Here is a 13,126-nt window from a genome sequence, read left to right as displayed (position 1 = left end):
CTTAATTTCTTCATTTCTGGCTGTGTGGGTAAGCAGTCTGAAGGAACAGCTCCCAGTTCATCATCTACTATTGGTTCTGTAATGAAAAATGCTGGGCAACCCCAAGTGTGTGTGAGCCAGGCCGCCGTGGGAACCTGTAAGACTGCGACTCCCACTGTCGTCAGTGCCACGTCCCTGGTGTCCACACCAAACCCCATCTCCGGGAAAGCCACAGTATCAGGTCAGACTATGATATTCCTGCTTTCTTTGTTTCTCTCATTGAGCTAGAATATTTTTGGAATGTCTTAATGTTACATATGATAAATTATTAAACAATCCAGAAATATTTTCCAAATAGCTCCCTCTCCTTTTCTGAACAAGTTTTTAGCATGCAGTGCCTGAAGTCTCCTTGCTTTAAGTTTTAGTTTCATAAGGTGCTGCTGATAAACTTTCTGTATGACTTTTTTTTTAAAGGATCAAGTTATTTCCTACAGGCCACTGGCAGTTTTTTAATTGTGTGCATTTTGATCTATTTCACATAAGTTCACTAGTGAAACTGGAGTGAGCCAAGGAGAGTGGTAGGTGAGCAGAGTACATAGGGCTGTGTAGGTCACTGTAAAGATTTGGGCTCTGACTTTGGGGGAACAGTGCAAGGGTGTTGAGCAAAAGAGCAGTGACCTGCTTTGTCTGTCTTTAAAAAGGATCCTAAGTGCAGAACTGAGAGTAAACTAGAGGAGTACAGGTAGAAGCAGATCAAGGAGTGGACACTAAGAAAGAAAATTTGAGTATCAGAGAGCCCCAGCCAGTCCAAAAGGAGTTCCAGTAAGAAAATAGGGGAAGAAAATGATCCATAAGTGAAGCAAGAATTTTCTCTGGAATGGAAAGCTGTAAACTTCAGATTGAAAAACTCATTGTCCAGCACACTAAACAAAAGATGGCCCACACCCCAGGAAAGCAGAACACCAGGTATAAAGATGTTAAAGGAGAAATAGAAAAATTAGAAGAAAATTAAAGGAGAAATAGAAAAATTTAGAAATTGCATTATGTTACCATCAGGTTTCTCCATTAGCAATACTGGGAGCTAGTGTATTGCTTTTCAAAATTTTAGGGGAGGGCTGGAGGCATGGCTCAAACAGTAGCTCACCTGCCTAGCAAGTGTAAAGCCCTGACTTCTAATTTCAGTACTGAGAAAAAAAAAAAGGAAAGAAAAAATCCACACTATATTAGAATACAGGAAAGAGAAAATGAAAGTGTCTCACAAATTATCTACGTAGTAGATGAGATGGAGTAGGTCAGGGCCACAAAAATTGATGAACCAGTGCTTGTAATATACCTGTTCTTTTAAAACTACAGAAGCAAATTTAAAAAAAAAAGGATCAAAAGTGGGCTGTGGAGGAGGAGGGATGAGGGAAAACATGGAGTGAATGTAATTGATACATTGTAAGCTCATGTGTAACATATGTCACAGTGTATCCCCCTGTGCAATTATTATATGCTAATAAAAGTTTTTTTTTTAAAAAGGATCAGGCTGGGCGTCAGTGGCTTGCATGTGTAATTCTAGCTACCTAGCTACTCGGGAGGCAGAGATCAGGAGGATCTCATTTTGAGGCCAGCTCAGGTCGTTCTCCACCCACTCCCCCCCAAACCCCCCCCAAAGAAAAGAAAAAAAGTAGTGAGACCCTGTCTCAAAACACCCACTGTCAGAGTGACTCTCTGGCTAGAGCACCTGCCTGGCAATCCTGAAGCCCTGACTTCAAACTGCAGTGCCACAAAAAAAGTGAGCTGGATACTTTGGCTCAAGCTGTAATCCTAGATACTTGGGAGACAGAGATCATGGTTTAGGGCCAGCCCATGCAAAAAGCTCGTGAAACCCCATCTTAAGAAAAAAAGCTGGACATGGTGGTATATACCTGTCACCCCAGCTATACCATAAATAAGAGGATAACAGTCCAGGTTTGCCTGGGCATAAGGTGAGACCCTATCTCAAAAATCATTGCACAAATGGCTAAGGGAGTGGCTCCAGTGCCTGCCTAGCAAGCAAGAGACCCTGGAATCAACCCCCAGTACCACCAAAAAAAAAAAAAAAATAGAACCACAAGAGTTAAATCTGGATGGTACTGAGAATAGGGAGGTGGAACAATGGTTGGCAGTCTTTAGTTATCTTTTTTACTTTTCATCTCCTTAGTATATAACATTTTGATAAAAACAATTTTTAATCCTGTTTTTATTTTGTTTTTGATGGCACTGGGGTTTGAACTCAGGGCCTCATGCTTGCTAGGCAGGTGCTCACCACTGAGCCACTCTGCTAGCCAAAAAAACTTTTAAGAATTTTTTGAAGTACAAAAACACCAGGACATTGTTGTATTCTGTCCCAGTAAGCATTACTGCTTTTTTGATACTATTATGTTCTCGTACTTGGGATACATTGTGACATTTACAAAAGTTCTTACAATAGATCAGATAAATTCATCCTCTCCATCATTCTCCTTTATCCTCCTCTCCCTCCATTCCTGGAATATTTTCAATATATCTCATTTTTCCATTTAGTGCTTACTACTTGGTAGATGTAACAACAGTCCTCTGTTCCAGAAAATTTTCCTGTTTACTGAAGTTTGATCTAGGATGTATTTCAAGCTAGCTGCTTTCTTTTAGGAGCTTCCTGTAACCTAAGATGCTGTTTTTAGTATTTGTTATCATGTTTGTGTTTGTATCTGGTGTGCCTTCACACTAAAAGCCCTTTGCAATTTTTTTTTCTTGGCCCTCCAAGAAATTGTATAATGCAAATGGGACCATGGAAATTACCTTTATAATAAAATGACTGACCCTCTCTAAAGTGATAGAGAAAATTTGATGTTTGAAGAATAAGGGCTACACACAGATAGGAAATTGGGCTGGTGGAGTGGCTCATGTAGTAAGAGTGCCTGCCTAGCAAACATAAAGCCCTGAGTCCAAACCCCAGTACCACCACCAAAAAAAAAGGAAATGTAAGTTATGGTATGTAGATGGAGAAGTATAGATGTGTAGCGACAGTGTGAAAAAGATACGGGTAAATAGGAACCAGATTAAAATGGACAGTGAAATGATTTGGAGCCAACTTTTGGAAGTATTCTTTAGGCCATCAGGAGCCAAGATAACTTTTAAGTAGGACAGTGACAGTTTTCTACATCAAAATACAAAACTTTTTACCCAGATGTGTATATCACAGCTGTGTACAAAACAAATAAATTATAGAAAACAAACATGGAAAAGACCTATCTTATGCTTCCACCTCCTGAATGCTGGGGTTAACAGATGTGCACCACCATACCTGGCTTCCTTTTTTTGTTAGTCATGCATTTGCAAAATTTCCTATATTTCTTTATGGTTGAGAGGCAAGGATACTTTTTTAAAAACTTGTAATGTCACATCAGTGTCTCATTGTGAAATCTTCAGCCTCCATTGCCTCCTGCTTCCTGCTCTTTTTTACTGAAAGAGTGAATGTCCTGGGAACTTCATCCTGGGAGAAAATAGGACTGGCCAAGAGGGCAAGAACTTGAAGGAAGCATCTGATCTTTAGCAAGGCCTTATCTTCCAACTTACTTTAGGATTGTTAAAGATTCACTCCAGTCAGTCCAATCCCCAGCAGGCTGTCCTGACAATTCCCAGCCAGCTCAAACCACTCAGCGTAAACACTTCTGGAGGTGTGCAGACTATCTTGATGCCTGTGAACAAAGGTAAGTCCATCACCAGGGCCTGTCACCAGGGCCTGTCACACAGGCCCGTCTTGGGGAAAGTCGACGATCTACCAGATGGCGATGGCTCTTGCCTGTACAGCGTGTCCTTTAGCTATTAAGGCATGCTCTGCCACCTTGAAGTTGGGGGCTAAAAATAAAACTCAAATCACTGTTTGTTTCTAAGTAGCTGCCTAATTATAAAGGAGGAACAGCTTAACCATTTGTGAGAGTTTAGGTTAATTGGATTTTTATTTTCTTAGTTTGCTAACAAGCCTCCATTTCCATAATTAAGGATATAGACTAGTTACCCTGGTACCAGTAATAAAAAAATCCAGCTTGTCAGATGAAAAAAGGACCTTACCGTTCCCATTGTCCTGAGTTCCTGCTATTTATGTAAAATGGGTCTTTCACGTGGGAGTTAAGTTAGATCATCATCATAAAAAATAATTTCTGGGACTGGAGATATGGCTCAAACAAGAGAGCACCTGCTTTGTAAGCTCTAAGCCCTGAGTTCAAACACCAGTCCCTCCAAATAATAATTTCTGTCTCTGTTGTATCCCCCTCCTGTTTTGTCCTCTAGTGGTTCAGTCATTTTCTACCAGCAAATCACCTACTGTTCTGCCTATAGCTGCCCCAACTCCAGCTGTCCCCAGCTCTACTCCAGGAACTGTTGCAAAAGGTATGGATCTCATGATATTTTTGTGGGGGACATTACTATAATTTGAGTCCTGTGAAATTTCATTATCAGAAACAAATCAGTCACTTTGCAAATACGTACTTTCATGTCTCGTTCACATTGAGAGAAATTCAAGAATTTATAATCAACTTGAAGAGAGTTATAGTTGCAGCAAGCAGTGATTGGTAAAAGCAAGCTAAGTGGCCTGGAAAATGATTGCTATAATATTACAGTCTTAAGATGTCTGATCAGGGATGTTCGAGGTAGGAGTTTGTAAGGGAATAGGTTATAAATGGGACTTTAAGGAGTGGAGTTTTTCCCCTGTGGAGAGGTCAAGGGGTATGCCAGATTTAGGGAGCAGTAGAGGTATTCAGGGGGCTTATTTGGGGAAGTGGAACAATTAGAGACACATTTGGGGACCATAGGTCAAGGAGCTTTTAAGTAGGAACCAAATTTAAGCAAGCTGGCAAAGGGCCATTCCTGATCATAAGAATAGATCATTATCCAATAATAATGACTGCTACCATGTGTTCAGAACCTACAGTGTATATATTATATACATATGTATTGTGTGTATATGCACATATATACATACATACATATATATTTCAGTACTTCAGCATAGCTATTAAGCCCATTTTACAGGTGAGGAAACAAATTTGGAGATACTTGTTATCTTGGGATATTCTTCCCAAGTCTAGAAAGGTAGAAAACATTGAAGTTGGGACTTGAAATATGTCACTGCTGTGCCGAGCTGCTTTTCAGGCACTTCAGAACCTCATCTCAGCCTCCCAAGTAGCTAGATTACAGGCATTAGCCACCAGCTTGGCTCTTATGGCTCTTATGAGTCTTGGGAGGAGGTGGATTTGTAACTTATTAAATGCTAATAATCAGAGTTTGGCTGATTTGGGTCTGCTGTCTGTTTTTATAAGCAAAGCTTTATTGGCACATAGCGACAGCCATTCATCAATATACTGTCTTACAACCAGAGTGTTGTTCCCACAGAGATCATATGACCTACAAAGCCTAAGTTGTTTACTAATTAGTCCTATATAAGGAAACATTTGCCAACACTTGATTGAAAAATGACTTATGAAGCTGAGCGCCAGTGGCTCATGCCTGTAATCCTAACTTGTTGGAAGCCTCAGATTGGAAGAATCTCCATTTGAGGCCAGCCCCAGCAAATAGTTCAAGAGACCCCCATCTTCAAAACAAGTAGAGCAAAATGGACTGGAGGTATGGCTCCCTGCGTTCAAACCCCAGTCCTACCAAAAAAAAAAAAATCACTTTTGAAAGAATTGGTGTCTCGACAGATTTCTCAGTAGGAAGTATATCTGTCATAGACCTGCCTTGTACAGATTCTGATTCATTTAATTTGGGGCTAGGCCAGAGCAGTTCTGGTTTGATTTTAATTGAAGCAAAGTGATAGGTAGTGAACTGCAAAGATACTAAGCAAGCCATTTGATAAATGTATAAACCCATGAAACCAACATCCCATTCAAGATACAGACATTTCTTTGATCCATGCCTCTTATAGTCAATTTCCAGTCTTTACAGCCAACCACTTTTCTGATTTATGTTACCATAGGTTCTTTCTTTCTTTTTTTAGTTTTTAGCAAGGATTTATTTTAGTGTATAGAAGGAGAAAATAGGGGGAAAAGGACGAAACATTTCCTGTTCCTCACAGAGGAAATGTAAGTACAGACTACAGTTGTGCCAGGTGCCACTGACTCATGCCTGTAATCCTAGCTGCTTGGAAACTGAGATCTGGAAGATCAATGTTCCAGGCCAGTCTGGGCAAATAGATCATGAGACCCCATCTCCAAAATACGCTGAGCAAAATGGACTGGAGGTGTGACTCAAGCAGTAGAGTACCTGCTTCCCAAGCATGAAGCCCTGAGTTCGCACCCCATTCCCAACAAAAAAGAAAGCAAAAAACTCTGGTTGTTTCTATTTTTGAACTTTTCAGAAATGAAAGTGCATACATTCTTTTGTGTTTCATGCACTCAGCATAATTTTGAGAGTCTTCCATGTTGGTCCTGAGTAGTAGTCTACATTGGAGGAATGCACTATAATTTGTCTTTTTTCCTATTGAGGGACAATAGAGTTGTTTCCAATTTAGGATTACTATGTATAAATCTTAGAGAACATGTACTCATTTCTTTAATAGAAGAGCTGTCTTAACATGAAATTGCCATGATTATATAATTCTGTAATTGTTCGAATGCCAGATTAAGTGGATATATTTGAACCTACAGAACAGTGTCTGAGCTCTTTCAGAGGACTTCCTCCTATTTCTTGAAGTCTCAGACTCATTAGGGGTTGGGGAAATGTGTACTACTGGCAGTGAAGTTAGCAAGGTCATTTAATACTCATTTACAAGGGACTGTAAGTTGATACTACAAGTCAATATACCTTGGAAAGTCATTTGATTTTCTATAGAAAGTGAATTTTTTTTCTTCAAGTACTGGGATTTGAACTCAGGGCTTCATACTTTCTAGGCAGGCACTCTGCCACTTACACCACTCTGCCAGCCCTTTTTGTGTTGGGTATTTTGAGAGAGAGTTTCTCAAACTATTTGGCTGAGCTGGCTTCAAACCATGATCCTCCTGATCTTTGTCTCTGGAGTAGCTAGGTTTGTAGATGTGAGCCAGCAACACCTGGCTACAAAGTGAAATTTAAAGAAAACATTTATAACAGTAACAAAAATCAAATATCAGTTAATAAAAATAAGGAAATATGGAAGAATCTACTAAAACAATGGTAGATTACAGAACTAATCTACAGTCTAATTTTTGAGAGAAATTAGGACTTACTATTTGAACAATGATATATTATCAGTTCTTCATAGATAATGACATACATTCAGTATGGTCCCACTCATAGTCCATATAGTATTGCTGGTGGTCATTTGCATTTCTAAAGTCTGAAATATATATGTAAATGAAAAATCCTAAAATAAAATAGCCAAAGCCAGGCTCGGTGGTGTGCACCTGTAGTCCCAGTACTCTGGAGTCTAAAGCAGGAGATAGCCAGTTCAAGACCAGCCTGGGCTATCCTGTCTTAAAAGTTAAGTAAATAATTAATTCATAGCAAGATAGTCTCGAGCAAAATAATCAGGAAGACTTTAGCTTATCAGACATAGTTACTATAAAGCTACAGTATTTGGCAGTATTAGGGGTGTGAACTCAGGGCTTCATGCCTGCAAGACAGGCATTCTACCACTTGAGCCACACCTCTAGTAGCTACAGCATTTGAAGTAGTCTAGTATTGGCTTAAGAATAGACAGATTCATGTAACAGAAAAATAAAGCCCAGAAGTAGACTCATATATACATGGTAACCCAATTTATAACTGATTCAGTAGAGGAAAGATATGAGGTCTTTCAGTAAATAGCACTGGGTTAAGTGAATCTACTTGGGAAAACAAGGAATCTCAACTCCTACCTTATACCATTAAAAATTAACTTGAGTTGGATAATAGAGCTACATGTGAAATGTTAAAAAAAAAAAAATGACTTGTAGAAGAAAACGTGAGAATATCTTCACAGCTTTTCAAACAAGACAGGAAAAATAAAAATAAAAAAGTGGTAAATTAGACTTTATAAACATTGGGAACCTCACTTTATCAAAGGACATTAAATGAGCAAAAGGTTAAGCCACACACTTCAAGATGTTTACAGTACACATATCAAACAAATCATATCCAGAATATATAGTCATCTCTTAAAAATTAATATGAAAAAAACTGACAAACAGCATCCATCTTATGTTCAGTTTATCCACTTCTAGGAGAAAAGAGTATATTGACCAAAAGACATGGCAAGAGTTGCACTGTTGCTTCTAACAGCTAAAATGATGCTGACACAAAAGAGTATGCACAGTGTGATTCTAGGACTATGAGATTCAAAATGGACAGAAGGTGGACATACTTGTCTTTGTCAGAGAGGAACTGCCAGAGGCCAGTGGGCTACATCTTCATTTGAGTGATGGGTATTCAGGTATATGCATACATAAAATTTACTGAACTTAACGTTTACTGAATGCACGTTACGCATCAATAAAAAAGAAAAGGGGGGAGATGGATATCTCACTTTTAGACCCTTGTTTTATGGAGAGTTATTAAAGAATATTGAATAGGGGAATGACATGTAGGAAGTCTTTTGGGAGAAGTGTGGATATACAGGTGTATTATCAGGGGAAGAGAGTGGAGGCAGGGAAACTGGTACAGAAGAATTAAGTGTGTTGTCATGGTATTTTGATCAAGGAAGACATCGAAGGAAAGGGAAGCCTGTACACCTGATACATTGCTATCTTCTGTCAGTAGATTTAGTACAAGTTGGGTATCCTTTATCCAAAATGCTTTGGACCAGAAGTGTATTGATTTTGGGGTTGGTTGGTTGTTTTTTGAGGATATGGTATTTGCATATATATGATGAAGTATCTTGGGGGTGGGGCTAAACATGAAATTGATTTATGCTTTATATATACCTTATATACATTACCCTGAAGGTAATTTTATACAGTACTTTTAATGGTTTTGTATATGAAACAAAGTTTCATGGTGTGAGTTTTTCTACTTAATGGCATCATGTTGGCCAACCTAGGCAGAAACATTTGGGAGATCCCATCTCAACAGAAAATAGCTGGACTGGGCGTGGGAATACATATCTGTCAGCCCATCTAGGCGGGAATTCTAAAACAGGCCGGCATGGACAAAAAACAAGACCCTATCTCCAAAATAACCAAAGAAAAATGGGCTAGAGGCATGGCTCACATGGTAGAGTGCCTGCTTCACAAGTCCTGAGTTTAAACTTTTATCACCAAAAAAAAAAAAATTCAGCTTAATCAGGTTTAGAAATTTCCAGGTACACCAGACTGATTTTTGCTCTCTGCATTGTGTCTCAGAACACTAGAGTAATGCTGAAAGTCAGTAAGCTTGGCTAGAGAAATGATTAAATGGTCATAATATTAGGACTTAGAACAGCTGGCTTTTTTTTTTTTTTCCCAGTAGTTGGGGTTTGAATCCAGGGCCTTGTGCCACTCCACCTTTTTTTGTGAAGGGTTTTTTTGAGATGGGCTCTCATAAATTACTTGCCCAGGGCTGGCTTCGAACTATGATCCTCTTGATCTCTGCCTTCTGAGTAGCTAGAATTATAGAACATGGGCCACTGGAGCCAGCCAGCTTGCATATTTTATTACATTATTCAGCCCTATGGGGGGTGATGAGAGAAATCTTGCATAGCAGTGTGGGTGTCCCTTTAAGAAATTTGTAAAAAAATCATTTTATTCCCCTCGCCTTCTCTTGAGCCTGGAATTGCTTCCCCCCCCCCCCCCAGACCCAAGCAAACAGTTCTTCTCTTGTGTGCTGACCCTGTAATGACAGAAGCCATCCCAGTCTCCTGGCTGTGTCCCCATAGCAGCTAGAGTAGCAGTTTGCTTGCTAAGCTTCAGTGGAATTGGTTTGGCTTTGTTTCCATCTACACGAGTCCTTCCACCACTGAGCCCTGACAGCTCTCTTTGTTGCTCTTCCCTTGTAGTGAAGACTGAACCAGAAACTCCTGGGCCAAGCTGCCTGTCACAGGAGGGTCAGACAGCGGTGAAAACAGAAGAAAGCTCTGAGCTGGGAAACTATGTCATTAAGTAATCATTCTAGTCCCTTTCTAAAGGGTTCTGCTTTGGTTATTTTTATGATACTTTTTCAAATTCATGCTTATGACAGCTGAGTGTGTGTGGAATTCTATGTGGTAGTGAGCCTCTTGGGGAGAACTGTTTGTTCCTGCAGAGCTGAAGAGTCTCATTCATTCATTCTTTTTTTTTTTTTTTTTTTTTTTGGCTGTCCCGGGATTTGAACTCAGGGCCTCACACTTGCTAGGCAGTCACTCAACCACTTGAACTTAGCTCCCAGGACCCCTCCCTCTCCCAAGTCTTTTTTTTATTCAGTGATTGACTTAAGGATGTCACTTGGTTTATAGCTTCAGAAGCCTCAGGTGGAGTTACAGAAGACTCCAGAGTTTGCCAACGTGTACTTTTTTCTGCTGAATCTTTTGGGGATGAGATTTCTCAAGATACAATCAAGTGTTCGTTCACATTTGATGACTCAGCATCTGTATACCACCTGTTCTTACACAGCATCCTCTTCATGAGCTGGGAGCACTCTTTGCCTTTTCTAAAAGTCCTTCCTAAGGTTTTTAGTTTCCAAATCAAGAATCTACCCCTGACAACACACTTTGAAGTGTTTTTGGACTTCTGGGCAGGCACAGTAGAAACTTTGCTTCTTTAGCATGACAGATGGAAACATCAACTGTAATAACCCTAAGACAGACATTTGTATAATAGAATTTTTCTGATCTAGTTGCAAGCACCTTGCAAAAAGATGTTGCTATTTAATTTAAAAATACAGATAAAATGGGTGTGATGAGATTTGTGTAATTTACCAAAACCTATTCGTGACACTTTGTTTTTAAGTAAGGCTATTAGAAGGAAAGACATGCCCATATAATGTTTTTTTAATTATAAAACCCTCAGAAAGGGGAACTGCATATAGAAATGTATGTGTGTATATAGTTAGAAATAGCTACATGTATTTAATTTGTTGTCTTCTTTCATCCTTCTCAGGATAGACCATTTGGAGAGTATGCAGCAGCTCTTAACAGCTGTAGTCAAGAAGATTCCATTAATCACTGCAAAAAGTAAGACAGTTATACTAAACATAGGGATGCATATTTTTAAAGTTGTGAACTACTTGGGAGTATTTTATCAACTTAAATCACTTGGTATTGTAAATTAATACTGATGTGCTGCTGAAATGAGTATGTACTCATTTTCATGGGTCTTTGAAGTCATAATATATAGTATCTTGGTCGTCTAGTCAATCTTTAAAAGTTTTTTGTTGGTGGTGGGACTGGGGTTTAAACTCAAAGCAGGTGCTCTACCACTTCAGCCACACCTCCAGTCCATTTTGCTCTGGTTATTTTGGAGATGGAGGTCTCACAGACTATTTGCCCATGTTGGCTTCAAACCACAGTCCTCCTGATCTCAGCCTCCCAAGTTGCTAGGATTACAGATGTGAGCCACTGGCACCTGGTGATCTTTAAAAGTTTTTACTGGACTGGCAGAGTGGCTCAAGTAGTAGAGCATATGCCTAGCAAGTGCAAGGCCCTGAGTTCAAACTCTAATACCACACAAAAAAAAGTTTTTGGTTTGATGTGTAGAAGGATTTTTTTAATATTTATTTTTGTATGTAAACCACAAGTTGTATATATTTAACTAAAACATTAATTTTTAGTATTTATTAATAAGGACAGAAGTTAAATTTGCCTACAATGGGCCAGACACTGTACCAGCTTATTAGATTTTCTGTCTTGTTAATCACAGTTCTGATGTGATAGGTATGTCATTTCCAGTTCATAGATGAAAACTGAGGTTAAGCAAGTTTAGGTAACTCATTCAAGACCACATAGCTGTCAGCAAAACAGGATGCAAATCTAGTTCTGTGTTCGTTAATATTTGCAGTATGGAAATAGAGAATTTTAAGAGGTTCAAAAGCAAAGTCTGCTCTTAGCAAAATTGAATGATACACATCTTAGCCTCAGTTGTCCTGACAGAATGGACAGCCTTTCCTGAGGGAGACCCTTGTGGGTGTGTTTGCTTGTGGGCCAGATCACATGGAGTTAGAAGTGTGACAGATCATCCTGTCCTTCACACTATGGGGATATGAAATGGTAGAGTAGGTTCAGCCCACACTCCTTATTTTTTCTAACTGTAAGAAATCATCTTTTTCTCAGTTGAAGTTCAGAGGAGTTTGAGGTGGTTCTGAGGCAGCCCAAAATAAACTTTCAATGGCAGTTTTCCTGCCTAGTGGGAAATTCTCATACTCCTGTTCATTCTCTCTCTTGCAAATTTAAACACAAATACAAAAGATTAGAGCTGGAAGGCAGTTCAAAGACCATCTTTCCCGTTATTCACATAAGAAAACTGAAGCCCAGAGAGGCATTATGACATCTCAAAAGCCACTTAGTGACTTGATGATAAATGGAGTGCTGTTGCATTTATTATTTTAACAACTTCATAATAGTAAATTTCCTTTCTCCACCAAAGAGGCCAATTTCCCAAGAAGAGTATTGTTTTGAGAACACAGGATTGAGATGCCTTTTCTTTTAAGGAATTTATCCAGTAAGGAGCATGTATGTGATGCAGAGGTCTGCAGACTCTGGGACATGCTAGTTTCTCATGTAAATGAGATTTGCCTGAACCATAACAGGTTTATTTAGAATTTTGCGGGGGTGGGGTCTATGCTTTCTAGGTGAAGATGCCAGCTGTTTTTCTGCAAAGTCTGTGGAGCAGTATTATGGCTGGAACATTGGAAAGAGGAGAGCTGCTGAGGTAAGACATGTCTGCCTGGATGCACAGGCCACCACAGAGAGCTGAAACAGCTCTTTATTCTTCCTGTCCTGGAACAGTGATAAAATTTACAGGATATATTATTAAAACATTTGGTGTTAGAACATTTTCCTCAGTTAAAAACTTCATTCTTCAAAGATCTTAGCTAGTTTTTGAAAGGTCTGCTTTTTTTTTTTTTTTGGTAGCAACATCTCACATTTTCTAAGAGTTTGAATTTCAAAATAATAAAATGAATTCAAGTTTTTATTGGGTACTTCAGTATAGTAGCTACTTTGCCAGACACAGTGGGGTTATAAGAAGAGGAAGCAGCTTGTTTAAGGTTTTTAGAAAGCAGTGGAAGACTGGCATGGTTGCTT

The 13,126-nt window shown here is 39.2% G+C and overlaps 1 protein-coding gene across 6 annotated transcripts in view; it reads left to right on the top strand.

Moving 5' to 3' along the window:
• Yeats2 (YEATS domain containing 2) overlaps positions 1-13,126 on the top strand; it is an 87,788-nt gene that overhangs the window by 66,851 nt on the left and 7,811 nt on the right. For 4 of the 6 annotated variants that reach the window (XM_074073645.1, XM_074073646.1, XM_074073648.1 and 1 more), the window contains exons 21-26: positions 34-220; positions 3,564-3,692; positions 4,273-4,371; positions 9,908-10,010; positions 10,986-11,059; positions 12,673-12,752. In XM_074073645.1, coding sequence (XP_073929746.1) covers positions 34-220; positions 3,564-3,692; positions 4,273-4,371; positions 9,908-10,010; positions 10,986-11,059; positions 12,673-12,752 — 672 coding nt within the window. The remainder of the gene's footprint in view (positions 1-33; positions 221-3,563; positions 3,693-4,272; positions 4,372-9,907; positions 10,011-10,985; positions 11,060-12,672; positions 12,753-13,126) is intronic. The other 2 variants (XM_020175816.2, XM_074073649.1) reach the window with 2 other exon arrangements.

The sequence above is a fragment of the Castor canadensis genome, chromosome 5 (assembly GCF_047511655.1).
Source record: "Castor canadensis chromosome 5, mCasCan1.hap1v2, whole genome shotgun sequence".
In the NCBI taxonomy this organism is placed as follows: Eukaryota; Metazoa; Chordata; class Mammalia; order Rodentia; family Castoridae; genus Castor; species Castor canadensis.
This window is presented reverse-complemented; position numbering and strand designations above follow the sequence as displayed.